Source organism: Anastrepha ludens, chromosome 4 (genome assembly GCF_028408465.1).
Source record: "Anastrepha ludens isolate Willacy chromosome 4, idAnaLude1.1, whole genome shotgun sequence".
NCBI lineage: Eukaryota > Metazoa > Arthropoda > Insecta > Diptera > Tephritidae > Anastrepha > Anastrepha ludens.
Genome location: NC_071500.1, coordinates 19,782,401 through 19,798,713, shown reverse-complemented (window position 1 = coordinate 19,798,713; position 16,313 = coordinate 19,782,401). Strand labels below are relative to the sequence as shown.

At 31.6% G+C, this 16,313-nt stretch overlaps 1 protein-coding gene across 1 annotated transcript in view; it reads left to right on the top strand.

Moving 5' to 3' along the window:
• Positions 1-2,676: 2,676 nt before the first annotated feature.
• LOC128860237 (formin-binding protein 1-like) overlaps positions 2,677-16,313 on the top strand; it is a gene marked incomplete at its 5' end in the record, with an annotated part of 54,206 nt that continues 40,569 nt past the window's right edge. Inside the window, 1 exon segment of the mRNA XM_054097622.1 lies at positions 2,677-2,807. Within this exon segment, the coding sequence (XP_053953597.1) occupies positions 2,677-2,807 (131 nt within the window).

Sequence of the window (16,313 nt, the reverse complement as noted above, 5' to 3'; positions counted from 1 at the left end):
AATCTGAATAGCTCTGTTTGCTTTATTTAACGTCTTGCCTGCGGGGATTTATGTATGAGGCATACACACACTTTACATATGTTGAAACATTTTTTTTCCTGTTAATTGAATATTTTAGCGTAGACGCGATAAGTTTTTATCAGAATTAATTGTTATCGTGCGTGTGCAGGCACTTGTACATATTTCATCAAATCAGTTGCAGTATTTCAAAATAAATTTGTGTAAGTGCTTTTATAAAGAATACTGATAACCAAAGTGTAAACAATTGAACACAACCTATCGCTCATAATTGTCAACGAATACATACGAGTATGCGTGTACGTGTGAGTGCACATTTACTATAGACGTGTGCTCGCAATAATACCAGCGCGACAAATTGCAAAGTTTTCATCATTACTTCATTTTTTTTAATTTTTTTTTATATATTTAACAACTTTTTTTAAATTTTTTTATATTGTTAGTTTTCTTGAAATTTTTTATATTTTTAATTTTTTTATAAAACTATAGTTTTCACACAAGAAAAACCGCATAACTTAAAATTTAAATCTTTGTACAAAATTAAAAAAAAAAATATCTAGAAATTTTCATAAAAATTTCTAACTTTCTATTTTTTTATTTCATTTTTTAAGTTTTTTGTTTTTAATTTAGGTTTTTTTTTAATATTTTGTTTTGTATTAAAATTTTGTTTCTATTTCAATTTTAATTTAAATTTATCTTAATTTTAATTTTTTTATTCCATTTTAATATTTTTTTTTTATTTTTTTAGATTTTTTAATTAAATTTTTTTTCTATTTGTATTCTATTTTAATCTAATTTAATTTTATTTTTGTTATAAAATATAGTTTTCACTACCACAAAAACCGCATAATTTAAATTTAAAGCTTTCTAAAAAAATTGAAAACTAAAACGAGAAATTTTCATAAAAAAATCGAACATTTTAATTTTTTTATTCTTTTTTAATTTTTTTTTTTTTATTCTTTTTTAATTTTTTTTTTAATTTTTTTATATTTTTTTAATTTTTTTATATTTTCTTTAATTTTTTTTATAGTTTTTTAATTTTATTTTTTTTTATATATATGTATATATATTTTTAATTTTAATTTAATTTTTTGTTTTTTATTTAAATTTTATTTTAAATCTATTTTAATTTTAAATCTCTTTTAATTTTAGTTTTAATTCCATTTTAATGTTGATTCTATTTTAATAAATTTTTTCCTATTCTATTTATTTTTGTGTTTGTATTTTGTTTAATATTTTTTTGTTTTTTTTATATTTTTTTATATTTTTTTTATATCTTTTTATATTTTTTTGTTTTTTATTAAAATATAACGTAAAGTTTGTACAAATTAAAAAAAATTTAAGAATTTTCATAAAAATTTCGCACTTTTTAAATTTTTATATTATTAATTTTTTATATTTTTAAATTTTTTTATATGTATTTTAATTCTATTTTAATTGTTTTCTTATTTTTTGTATATATTATTTTTTATAATATATATTATATATTTTTATAGAATTTTTTTTTTTTTTTTTTATGTATTTTATTATTTTCATTTTTATAATTTTTCTTTAATTTTTTTTGTATAAAAATATTACTTAAATTTTCAAACTATGTTCAAAATCTAAAAAAAATCCAACAAAGTTTCATAAAAATTACGAACTTTCTAATTCGAATTTTTAGAAATATTCCGAGTATGCAATTTTATACAATAAAGTGCAGTTTTGAAGTGGTTCAGAATTCGCGTTGATGTTTTGTTTTTTTTTTTTTGGTGGTGGTGGTCTTGTTTCTTCATATAAAGACAGATCAATAGTTATATGGAAAAAACTCATTACACCGTCAACAAACAAAAATTATTAAAAATCACAGCAAATTTTAAGCCACTTTAAATTGTTACAATATTTAACGAAAATCTGATGGGCTACAAAACTGCATACTCAGAACTTTTCAAAAATTTCAAAATTTTTTTTGGTTTTGAAAATGTGCTGAAAATTGCAAAGTTCTCGCTTCTGCTGCTGAGCTTTTACTCCCATAGCTGCTATTTGTTAATCTTCTCCCCTGCCCATTGTTTCTTGTTACATACATTTGTATGTATATACTTCATATTTATGTATATGATAAATCGCTCCTTCAATGGATCGACGATATTTTTAGCAAATTACGTTTGCAGAATAAACAAATGCAAACGCATAAAAATTATTCTGCGCTACAAAATGCCAAACAAAGACATTGAGCAATATACACAGTGAGTCAAAAAAGTGTTTGCCCAGTGAATTCTTTTCTTTACAATATTCGCAGTATTTTCCTTATAAATATTACTTTTAATAAATAAATAAAAAAATAAAGTTGTGAAAAACAATGTGACTGTAAATACTGACTGACTGTAAATATATTCGCAGTTCCCATACACATACGCACACGCACCCACACCCCCTTGAACATTTTTTCACACCTTCTAATTGAATTTTATTTATGGTAATTTAAATTCTTTATCTTAGTAATTAAAATTGCGTTTGTTTTGCTGTCGAAAATCGAATTCCTAGCATTCCATGTATTTCGCACTATACTTCAAATAATATTTTTATATATTTCTTTTTCAAGTATTAGCGAAAATATGTATGAGAATCTTTCTTAATTTTGAAAGTACTATCAAATATTAATTTTTCGTTTTTATATCCTTTTTTCATTTACAGGATCAATATGAAAATATATCGTTGCAGACGAATAAAGGCATTGAATTTCTGGAAAAGTACTGCAATTTCATACAAGATCGTCTGACGATAGAGAAAGAATATGCCTCCAAGTTGCGGTAAGTTCAAGTGATTTATTTGAAAGAGCTCAAAATATCAATACTAGAGAACGACCGAGCATCGTTTTTTTTTAACGGCGAACTGAACCGAACTTCAGCCGAAGCCAAACCGAAACCAAATCGAGCATTTTAAAGTTTTGGGAAAAGGTAAAATCACAGCGGGCTAAATCCGGTGAATACGATGGTTGTTCGATGATATGTGTCGAGTTTTTGGTCAAAAAAATGTTCAGAATATGAGCCTTGTGAGACGGTGCGTTATCATGGTGCAAGATCCATGAGTTTGCTTTCGACAAAGTGGGCCGTTTCCTACGTCCATTACAAAATGCCAAACAAATTACCGTAGAACCATATGGAATGAATTCCAAGAGCACAACACCATGACAATCAAAGAAAACGAGTAGCATGGCTTTCCCTTTTGACCGACTTAATCGTGGTTTTTTAGGTTTCGGCTCGTGTGGATAGCGCCATTCAGCCGTCTGTTGACTGGTTGACTGGTTGACTGGTTTGCTTGTCAAACTCATATACTCACGGATCATCATCTGTTATGATGCGCTGGATAAACATTGGGTATGGATTCACTTGCTCAAACATGTCTTCGGCCACCTTCTTCCAATGTATTTTTTGAAAGAAATTCAACTCTCTTGGAACGAGTCGAGCAGCCACGCGTCTCATGCCCAATTGATGGCGTAAAATGTTGCGAATTGATTCGTGAGACACGCTAAGGTCACGAGCTACCTGCCTCAAACTTAAGTGATAGTTTTGACTTTGTCGCCGTTTTCATCCGTTGAAGACGTTTATGGGCGGCCAGATCAGGGAAAATCTTCCAAGACTTCTCAGCTCTCTGCAAAAGGGCCTTAAACCACTCGTAGACCCGTGTTTTTGTTAAAACACACTCTCCATAGGCTTTCTGCAACAATTTCAACGACTCGGTACACGAAATCATTCCATTCATAACACAAAATTTAAGACAAATTCTATGTTCGATATTTTTATCCCTAGTAAAAATCGCTTTTAAATGAACAATTCCCGATATTTTTTTGACAGAATGTATCTTGAGACTCTCAATAGGGAAGGGGAGCTCAGGTTGCACATACTACATGACTCCGTACTTTAGTTGGGAGAGAAGGTTTCGCACTACAATTGAAGATAAGGGATGGCACAAAGGCATGAAGCCCATAGAACTTTTCACATCTATACAGATGGCTCTAAAACTTTAGACGGAGTGTGAGCCGGTATTTACTGCTCAAAACTAGGGATAAGGCAGCCTATCAAGCTGCCAGACCACAGCAGTATTTTCCAAGCGGAAGTTTTTGCTGTGGGGAAAGCCGCGGAGCTAGCCTAGACTAGAAAAAGAAAGAACTCAACAATTAATATATACGTGGACAGTCAAGCAGCAATACAAGCAATAAGCTCATATTGTATTCAGTCCAAAAATTTTCGACGGAGCAGGGAGGCCATAGAAAGGCTAGCCGCAAACAGTAGGCTGCATATCTATTGGGTACCTGGTCACAAAGGCATTATGGGGATCGAAATAGTATTGTAGATGAGATAGCAAAAAGTGCAGTTAGACCACCTTTTGAACAAGAGAACGGCATACGAAAAACGCTAAACACAATATACAATGAAATGGACGACTATACAACTGGGAGCCTCATCGTTTAAGGGTCTGGAGGACGTCTTAAAAGCGGATCTCCCAGCGCTGCTTAGAATCGCCAAAAGCGCTGACATCCTACTTGATGTCTACTTTCGGTATTCATAGAGGTCAGTCTCCATCTGGTATCGCTAGGGACCAAAAGGTCTATGCGTGGCTTAATGCCAACCAGGCTAACCTAACCCTACCTATCTTGAGACTGTCGTAATAAATGATTTAATTTTTTCATACGCTCGCCACTTTCAAAAACATTTCATGCATTTTTCCTTTCGAAAATCAATTATTGTTTTGTGTCTCTTTGTATTTGTTTATATAGGTACATACATATGTACATATATCCTGCCGCAATTTGAAAATAATTGATTATTCTGGTTCGATACTTCATGCTTTCACAACCCAGATTTCATATTCGTGCGCAGTGCTTTTTGCTGTACGTTAATTAAATCAGTGAAAAATGCCAAAACATTAAATAAGTAAGTGACTACGTTGAATGAATGCTTCTATTTGGGAATTATGTGACGGTCAGCACTTTATTTGTTGTCGTCGTGGTTTCTGTTCGACCCCTCCCTGCCACATACTTGACCACACTCAATACCCGGTGTGACACTATTGACCAAAAACGTGCGAACGAACGAAGCATGTCTTGGCTTTTATTTTGCTCATTCTACTACTATTAAATTTTATGGGCATAGCTATGTACGTATGTATGTACATTAGAGTGCAACACTCTTCATTCCAAAAAGAAAAAAAATTGAAAACACAAAAAAAAAATCCTTATAGTTGTTCATCGAAATTATAAAATCTGTTATATTTTAAGACTTTCGCCAAAATATTTCACAAAAAATATAATAAGAAAATTTACTTCAGCTGGAAGGATTTCAAAGTGAATGTTTACTTGGAAGTGCCGGATGCGATAACTGTAATTCCGATTTCTATAATTCCGATGCCAATTTTTCTGATTTTAGTAATTCCCGTCATGAGTAACTAAAGAATGCCACTTGCTAAGCAAATTTGGCCATCACGAGGGATTAATGAAAGACTAAAATTAAAAATTAAAATATCATAATTTTTCTGCATTTCAGTCTCTGTAAGCCACCAGTAAATCTTTTCTGATTGAACTAAATTTTTTTTTTTTTAATTTAAGTTTTTAAGCTATTCGAAGGTTTCTAGGGGGAGAGACCGAATATGTGAACTCTTTTCAAAATAAGGGCCACCCTAATGCACCTTTCAACGTTGAATTTGGCGGCAAAAGCAATAAAAAACAACAAAATCATTAACATGTTTGGCACATAAATTTAATTCATTTTCTATGCTGTCAATGATGCAAAAAATTAAAAAAATAAGCGAAATCAAATGCGCGTTTGAGGGTCGAGGAGCTGCAAATGGATTAATACGACGCTGAATTGCTCATTGCCGCGCCCATTTTCATGCCAATGTTTGGAAAAATACAAGAAAAAAGATTCAATAAAATTACACAGTTGTTTTTGCCACATTCCTTGGTGCTGCTTACTTGCCACCTGGAGGTTTCGAAAAGCTTTATTTGTCTTTGCTCAGCTTAAATTATTTACTTTACTATACATTTTTGCTAAGAAATTTCTTGAAACGCATAGTTCTAGTTGGCTTCATACATATACCGATATTTTACGAGTATTGCTTCTTAAATTTTCCGTCCAATAATGACAGCACAGTAAAATAATAATGAAAATGATTTCATTGTTTTTCAAAGTATTTTCCTTGGTAGTCAATAAACTGCTGCATTCGGTTGAACCAAAGCCACTACTCAGAAGTAGATACCTGTAAAACGAGCTGTTCAATGGCTTCAACAGCTTGTTCGGGCGTAGAAAAACGTTGACCTGGCATTTTATTTTTGATGTTCGGGAGCAAAACGAAATCACTAAATACCAAATCATGTCTGTAAGGCGGATGATCCATTAGTTCGATCAAAAACACTCCCGTGTGAGCCGATACATGAGAGCTCGCATTGTCTTGGCGAAGGTTGATTCTTCTACGGCGGTTGGCATCCATTAATTCTCCAAAAACTGCTGGCAAACAAATGGTTGTATACTACTCGGAATTTGACTGTGCTTCTTCAGTGGTACAGTTGCAACATGACCAGATTTTCTGAATCAACAGTCGCCCATTTGCTTTGAGGTGTTTCTTCCGCGAACAACCTTTGTTGGATTACACTCGCCTTGGATTAAACGTCGCCACTGTCGATTGCTGTTTCGTACCCGGCTCAGATGTATAAATCCGAGTTTAGTTATCTATTACGATGTCCTCAGTACGACAGGAGCAGGACGCTTAAATGGCTGAGGATTTCACGCCACTCAATTTCCCAGCTCTCAGCGGTGGTCACCGGTCACTGGGTGATTGGAGCTCATGCGGAAAAGCTTGTACTTACGTACAACCCACATTGCAGAAACTGTGGGGATCTGGCAGCGGACGAGACTGATGAAAACTTCCTTTACAAATGAGAAAAAGTCTTTCTTTACAAATGTCTGGCGACTAGGTCCTTGAGGTTCCGTAGTGTGCGTTTCGGGGATATCATGAGGCAGTTCTAATTCCGTTTCTCTTCTGCACTACATCAATAGCACTAGAAGGCTGTAGATGGTTTTTCGTCATTTAAGTTTTTGTAATTTTTCGCAGGTTGTGGCACTCTAGTACACTTTTAGTGTACCTGTGGTACTCTTGCCATCTAACCTACCTATCTACGATGTCGTCATAGACGTGCTTTGAACCACCGCGCCTGAATTTCTTCAACATTTCTTTACACCAATCGACACCAGTCCGAATACTTTTTGGGCAATTGGCAAATTATGAGGTATCCAACGAGAACAAATCTTTTTGAAGACCAAATGTTAATGAAATACTGATCGCACAATGCCCAAAGATGCCTCTCTCTCGCGATAAGACATATGACGATCTTACGTTATCAGTTGACGCACAATTTTTATTGACTCTGGCACATCGACCGTTTTTGGACGACCTTCATCCTGCAAGGTTCGACGTCTACATTTTTTGGAACTCGTTGTACTAGTGTTTCACAGTGGCTCAGATGTCTCAGCGGTTAGAAGAAGAACGTCAAAGAACGTTGGGCAATGGGCTCCTGCTTCTATAGTCTACGTCGTAAATCGTAATAAATCATCATATGAAAATTTCCAGAAGTTAATTCCATTTTCCATCTTTCGGGAGCGATGAATTTTTCAACTCATTGCTATAAAAAAAAAGGTATTGTATATGTAAGTTTATCCTAAAACGTACCAAACTTTTCGATAAAAATATTGAATTAGAACTCATCACGCGCAGTGGCGCAAAATTTAAAAGGTAACCCTCGTAAAATTGCTCAATTGTTGGAATACCCTTGAAATCAAAGATAGAAAAGTACCGTTTAAAAATATGTATTTGAAAAAATGTATCCCAATAAAAAAGCTTAAATCTGTAATTATCTATACAGTACAACAAGTTTCGAAAGTCGATCGAAAGTCGTTTTCTGAGTCGATCATTTTTATAGCACAAAGTCGGGCGAGCATTTCTGTTGATTACGAATAGACACTTAAGTTCGGGTGAGTTTAGTGTCTTCGGTAAATTTAACTTAAATTTTTGTGAAGCGTTTTTGTAAAACATTTTAGTTCTCGAAAATTCTATTCAAAAGAATTTTGTGGGATTTTCTTAAAAAGATGTTAAATTGATATTTTGCATAGAAATTTTTAGACAACACGAAGCTTGATATGTTACATAATTCTGCATAATAAATTAAGAACTTTTGTTTTTTACTTTTGACAGTGTTTTTGTGAATTAGCGATATGCCAAAATGCCTCAAACGTAAAGCTTCAAGAGGCAGATTTTACGAGTACATTTGAAGTGGCACGCCAGATGACTGATGATCAAGTGGTTGAATGAATAAGCACCAATGCCCATTTCTATACCAAAGACTCTGTTAAGGAACGAAGTTATTATTTTTCAATAATCTAATTTTCACAGTAAAATCTGTAAAAGGTGCTGGGTCATACTTGCAGAGCCATAAATCGTATAGGTACCAGATGAGAGGTTTAACCCTTTTGGTACCGAGCGAAAATAGCGCACCTAAGCCTAAGGCGAATTGAGTACTGAAGGTTATTCTGACGTCACCTCCCTTCGCAATACAAAACAAAACAAACAAGAATAGGAGAAATTGCATGTTTGTGAAAATTTATTGAATGGCTTGGTAATATTGCGATTTTTGAGATGAAAACTAAACAAACTATTGGAAACGGAGGGCTACATGTTAAATTGTTAAAGCAGAAATTAATGTAAAGCCTCCAAATGCAGTTTTTTGTGTTTTTATGCGGAAGATGTCTCGGCTAGAAAGTATGTGTGTGTGCGTATAATATCTTGTGTGTGGTTATTTCCATTGCTTTCGCCTACTCTTCTTCTTCACAAACAAGTAATTCCCCTTCCTTTTGTTTGTTTATTGATGGACTCTTACGACACGGCGAATGCGGAAGGCGCAATCTTCTTCTCTATCATTCTTGGGTATAGATCGGCGAATATGCAAAGGTTTGCAAAAATGCTCGTGAAAACGTAAGTAGGAGTGGCATTAACAAAATTTAAAAAGCAGCATATTGGGAAGTAAACGGAGAATAAAATGGACGATAATTGTGTTTCGATATTTATTGAAAATTAAATTTTTCCAAGAACGTAGCAAACAATATTGACACAATTTTTCGCTGCTAATGGTGTTTCTATGAAAGTGTTGAAGGATTTTGAACGCTGACTGCACGCTAGATGGAACAAGAACCACTGAAAAAGATTTTAGGCTCGCCGTACTGATGCATGGGTGCCACTTGAGTTTTCCGATAACTTTCATGAAACCTTGTAAAGACAGCGATCACGGTGCAGAGAAACCATCCGGTGTCGTCGGATATGCGAGGGTTATCTCGCGTCCCGTTTCTACCTTATCGCTCTAACATATATGGTACAGATCCGCAGCACTAATCAGTATAAAAGATACTTTTTCAAGTGCACCAAGCTATGATACGTCGTCGTTCGGCATTAAAAGAGTTAATATGTAAGGTCCTCTACTCCTAGGGCGTGAACAAATGCTCTTCGCCATCGAAAACGATTTTGTGCAAGCGCTCCTAGTTTGTTCCAGGTCTTATTTACGAACTTCATTTCCGCCTCCGTTAAGCGGCGCCAGGTGGTTTGTAGTCTGCCTGCGCTTCATCCTGTCTACTGGAAGGGGTTCCATCACAGCGCCTGTTTGACGATGTTGTAGTCACGCTTTCTCAGGGTGTGGTCTATCCATTGCTATTTTCTTCTGCGGATTTCAGTCGCCACATCGGATTGATTAGCCTTCCTCCGTAGGTTGGTTGGTTGGTTTAAGGGTGACCCCGCATCGGAGTGCCACATATACCGCAAGTTGGGTCCGTTGTGTTGCCCTAGAGCTCATTATGTTATATGATTTCCCCACCTAACCGAGATTTTTATTGTAGATTTTGGTCAAAGATATTAATTCGTTTCGAATTCCTCCGTAAATCGGTGTTGGATATAGATCGAGGCCAGAAAATTCCCTTTATGCGGTGCAAGCAGCGGTTGATGGACGTTTGGAGACGTCTTTTGACCGTTGCGGGTTAGGGGACCGTGCTTTTTTTTCTTTTTTGGCATACCTCTTATAGTCGAACAAATACTTTTAACAATATTTTGTTTAAATCTTCACTAAATACATTATATAATTTTCAATTGCTTATCGCCGATTAACATTCCCATGTGTCACTCCATTGAATGCAATAATATACCAATAATTTTTGCACAATTACGCAACCAAGTAAATAATTAACCAGGTGATAATATCAATAGCAATGTTGCATTAATACAAAAAAGCAACGATTCGGCTGTGGCATGACGATGATTCTGCCTGCATAAAAAGAAATCGCACATATTTTTTATTTTATCTAAAAATTAAAATCCATGTTCGCAGCTGAATAACCAAGATCACCAAAATTGAAAATTGTAAATTGTTGGCGGCACTCCGTTCCAATCCAAGCAATGCACGCCACTCGATTTCGTTCCACGCACCGTTCCGCCGTTCTGAAGTGATCGGCAATTCAGGCGCCAAATCAATTCACCCGGCAAACGATTTTTCGCTTAAAGGTGAACGAAGCAAACTGAACGCTAAACTATGTATTATTTAGCAGTGATCGAAATGCATGCACACACATGGCATGTGATAAATAAATACAAATGCATATGTGTGAGTTTTGTTTTTTTCCCCTTTTTATGTTTTTGCGGCGAAAACCAAAAGTATGTAGCAAATGACGACAGTTAACTTGAAGGTCAACAGCTAAAGATTAATTTGGCCTTTTGTGCTTATGTTTCATTTTGGCGTTTGGCGTTTGGCGCTTTGAGTTGCGGGCAACCAACTGCAGTTTTCTGCTATTTCTTCTACCGCAACTCGACGCTTTGACTTTATCGAGTTGCTATTGAAAAATCTCATTAGGTTTTGTTTGCTCTAGCCAATTGATTTACTGAAGAATTTTATAATTGAGGGAATGGTGGTTGTTTCTTTGGAAGTGAGCTGCCTTGCATTGTTTCTGGGGCAATCATAAAATACGTTAATAATGTAATTCCAGAAGAGTTTGATATAGAAACCGAAAGTAATTGAAATTGAGCAATGAAACCCTTCTAAATTACACTACGAATTAGACAAAATATATAAAGAAAATTTAAACAAATGCATATAAAAAAATGCAGTAATAAAAAAAATACAATAATAAAAGAAAATATGATATAAAAAATAAAAAACAAAATGTTGTACAAAAAAGGTGAAACAAAAGGAAAGGGCATATAAAAAAATTTATAAAAAAATAGAAATAAAAACGTATAAAAAAATAAAATGTATAAAAAAATAAAATGTTTAAAAAAATAAAGAATAAAATGAATAAAAAAATAAAATCTATAAAAAAATAAAAAATGGTATTGAAATATTAAAAAAATAAAAAAAGTTATATAAATAAATAAAAAAGTTATATATAAAATAAAAAATTTATATAAAAAAACATAAAAAAGTTATATAAAAGATATAAAAGAAAAATAAAGAAAATTATATGAAAAATGTTGTATTAAAAAAATTATGTATTTAAAATCTAAAATCAAAACTAAAAAAAATGTAAAATTAAAAAAAAGAAAAAATAAATAAATAATAATAATATTGTAAAAGGCATAAATTAAAAAAAAGTTATATAAAAAAATGTTACATAAAAAATCTAAAAAAAAAAAAAATAAATATTGAAAAAAGTAAGAAATAAATTGAAAATTAAAAAAAAATAATAATGAAATAAAATTATACAATAAAAAAAAAATACGAAGAAAACTCCGAAAAAAAAACTTCATATGTATATTACAAATAATAAATAGTTTTTTTTTATTTTTTTTTTTGTATAAATTGTTTTCTATTAGAAGGAGACGTGACAAGGTTGACTGTCTCACAATTTCGTTCAAATTAGTTTCAGGTCTGCAAAAAACAAAAATCGAAAGAAACGAGATATACCGCAAATTAAATGCAATCAGCGTGCAAAAACCAAAAAAAAACACATAAAAAAAGAAAATAAAATGAAGAAACAAAAACAAAAGATTAAAAAAAAAGGTAAAAAAAAATTACAAAAATAGAAAAAAAAAAAAAATAAAAAAAAAAAAATAAAAAAAAAAAAAAATAAAAAAAAAATAAAAAATAAAAAAATAAAAAAAAAAAATAAAATAAAAAAACAAAAAAAAATAAAAATAAGTAAATAAACAAAAATAATAATAAGAAATAAAAAAAAAAATTAATAAAAAGAAAAAAAAGAAAAAAAGAAAAAAAATAAAAAAAATTAAAAAAAATAAAAAAAAAGAAAAAAATAATAATAAAAAGAACGAGGAAAAAAATTAAAATTATAACGTAAGTAAAAACGCAAGAAAAGCAAAAAAAAAAACTAAAAAAATACAAAAAAAAAAAAGTACCGAGAGCCGAAATATACCACAAATTAAATGCAATGCATAGTTTGGAAATAGATTTTCATTATTACTCTAAATAGTTGTTAAAATTTTTTTTTTATAAATGTTTTTTTTTTATAAATTATTTTGTTTTATAAATTTTGTTTTTCATTATTACTCTAAATAGTTTTTTATAATGTTTTTTTATACATTTTTTTTTTATAAATTATTTTGTTTGATAGATTTTGTTTTTATAAATTATTTTATATTAGAAAGATTCATATCTCAGAAAGCAATGTCAGGGTGGGCTTTACTGAAAAAAAAAAAAAAAAAAAAAAAAAAAATAAATATAAAAAAAAATTCCGAAAAAAGCGAAATATAACACAGTGCTTATTAAAGGCAATGCAGCGTGCAAATAATAGAAAAAATGGTAATAATAAAAAACAAGTAAAGAAAATTAAATCAAATAAAACAAACTAAAAATAAAAAAGATTAAAAAAAACAAAGAAATACAAAAAAGTAAAAAAAAAAAAGTTTTGTTGAATAAAAAAAAAATTAAATAAAAAATACAAAAAAGTAAAAAAACAAAACAAAACAAAAAAATTTAAAAGAAGAAAAAAGAAATACAAAAAAGTAAAAAACAAAAAACAGAAATACAAAAAAGTAAAAAAAAAAGAAATACAAAAAATACCGAAAGAAACGAAATATACCACAAATTAAGTGCATTTGCGCTTGGATTACAATTCAGGGCTAGCTTTATAATTTCTCAGCCTGTCAACGTAATTTTTTTAGTACCAACGGCAATTTCGATTTACCATATAAATCAAAGTTTCAAACTTTGTACAAGATTTATAAAAATTCTACAAATTTTCATCAAAACTTCAAACTTTAGTCAGAATTAAAAAAAATATTTACTCAGCTTTACAGCCCATTAAATTTTAGTATCATATATTAAAATGAGTATCATATATATAAATTTGAAGTGGCTTAAAAATCTCGTTGAATTTTGATATTTTGTTCACTCAATTAAAAAAAAAAAATGTCTTGCATTCATAATACTGGTTCGCTGTACGTACTTATTTATATTATTATCTGATATTATTTTGAACGCAAGTGTACGAGTATTTGAAATTCTATTACAAATATGTGACTGCTATCAAATTTCTCTATCAGGCTCATGCTTCAGTCAGTACCAATCAAATATGTCAAATGGCATGATATGTTTGATAATTTCTTGTAAAGTGATACCAGTTGATGTCTGCCACTGCAATAAAACTAGCCACAAATACCAAAGTACAACCCCTTCAAACGCAACCCCATTTTGAGTGCGGAAATTGGAACTAATACCCGTCTGCGTTTCCCCAAGCTTTATAGACAAAACCAACGTAAACAATAGAGGCAACAGAAAAAAAGCATAGAAGAAAAACAAAAAAAAAAAAAAATCGTGAAAATCAAAACAAACATCACCAATAACTGCTGACCGTATAAGTGACACCACAAATTCGTGGTTACACACAAACAACTTAATGACTAGCGCCATGGCGATTGTTTTCTTTATTACTTGAAAACGTGCTGTGTGTGTGTTTGTGTGACACAAAGTGAAACCCCAATGTAATCATATTACAGCAGCGTATGAACGGATAATGGTTGGAGGGGACATATGTTGCTGGTGTCGGGGCTGAGACGTGTAGTGGTGACGCTAACAAATTTCCATGATTAGTGTCGGATGTGTGAAGTGTGGTCGGCACGCAACACCTACATATGTGTGAGCACTAGCATGTAGACTAGATGGAGAGCAAACAATAAAAGGGGCGAAGGCGTAGAGCCACCCCATGACTATGCGCTTACGACAAACCATCAAATGCACTTTTCACAGGTACAGTTCAGCTAAGTAAACTAGTCTGCGTTAAAGTTTCCAATCGGTAGCGTTTTCGTGTCGTTTCTACTGCTGCCTTATTTACCTAGTTTTTAGGCTTACTGTGTTACTAGTGTAGAGCGCTTTCGGCGCAGTAAGATAATGTGAGACATTAAAAAAAAGAAAGAAAAAAAATCAAATAAAAAGAAAAATCAAATGAAAAGAAAAATCAAATTAAAAAATTAATCAAAAAAAAAAAAAAATCCAAAAAAAAAGAAATTAAATTAAAAAAAAAAAAAAAAATCAAATAAAAAAAAAATCAAATAAAAAAAAAAATCAAATAAAAAAAAAATCAAACAAAAGAAAGTCAAATAAAAACAAAACTCAAATAAAAAAAAACTGAAATAAAAAAAAAATGAAATAAAAAAAACATTACACATGTTAATACTCCTTTTTGCTTTTTCCTTTATCAGATTTCAATGAGACATCGATCTAAATCGATTCTCTTTCTTTAAATCACAAATATTGGTCACGTGGGCGTGGCAGATTTTATACCTTCCAAAATTTTCTCATTGTTTCTCATTGCTTTTCTCTGAAAACGCTTAAGCTAAGCAACTATAATTTGGTATGGCTGCATATACTAGTAGAGTCAAAAAAAAGTGTCTTCAAATATTGATAAGTTTTGATTACTAGGTTGCTCAATAAGTTTCGCGGTTCGATAAAAGAGCGGGGTTGCTAAGAGACTTCAAAAATACCAACAACGCCAGAACACGTAGAAAATATACAGAATATCGTATTAGGAAATCGCCAAGTGACTTAAAGAGATTTAATAGTAGCCCTAGACATCTCTAGGGCAGTGTAAGCAATATTACAAAACGCTGTGTGCCCAATGGGTGCTGCATTCGCTAACATTGAAACAAAAACACATTCGAGTGCGACTTTCTCAGCAATATTTAGAGCGTTTCCTAAAGGATAAAGTGGATTTATTGCGTCGATTTGTCACAATGAATGAGACTTGGGTCTATCCCCATGATTCTAAATCAAAACAAGATGTGGTGTGAACCTGGTTCTTCGGCTCCGAAACGAGTTCGTGTCCAGAAATCGAAGAAGTTTTTAGCAACAGTGTTTTGAGATGCGAAAGGAATTTTGTTTGTGGATTGTTCGCGAACTGGTAAAACTATGAATTTTGAATATTATTTTAAACTTTTAGATCAGCTGAAGCAAAGAATTTGTCAAAAAAGGCCAAAGTAAAAAATTCAAAAATTTTTTTGTCATTAGGACAATGCACTGAGTCACAAGAGCATTTTCACAATGGCTAAAATCCATGAATTAAAGTTCGAATTTTGTGAGCATCCACCCTATTCATTAGATTTGGCGACTAGCTATTTTCATCTGTTTCCAGACCTAAAAAATTCGTACCTGAAAAGCGTTTTTCATCAAATCATGAGGTCATAACAGTCTAGACTCCCACTTCAGGCATGGAATTCATAAATTTGAATCTCGTTGTTGAAACAAGTGTACGGATGTGCAGCGAGACTATGCTGAATAATAAAGTGTATTTCAAACTATAAAGTTGTGTTTTTCTTATCGAACCGCAAAACTTATTGAACAACCAAGTATTTATTTACTTTATAATTTCAATTATTGTTTTTTTATAAAAATATAGTTCATATTATGATATAATAAAAACCATATAAAGCAAAGTTTTGAACTTTGTATACAATTTGTAAAAATTCGGCAATTGTTCATTAAAATTTCAAATTTTTTACTCACAATTTCTGAAAAAATTTTAATTTTATGACTCATTAAATTTTGGTACAAAAAAGTGCAAGTTTCAAGCAGGTAAAAAAAACACTGAATTTTGATAATTTTTTCGGTCTTGGGCTAATGCATTTTCTCCATTTAACGCTGATAAAAATTTGCCCAAGGCTTACAAATTTTGTACTAAGTCTGAAACTTTGCTTTGTATGGTTTTTGTTGTAGTATGAACTAACAGAATAATTGAAATTAAAAAAAAAAAATAAAAATAAAATAAACAAATAAATGTGGCGTA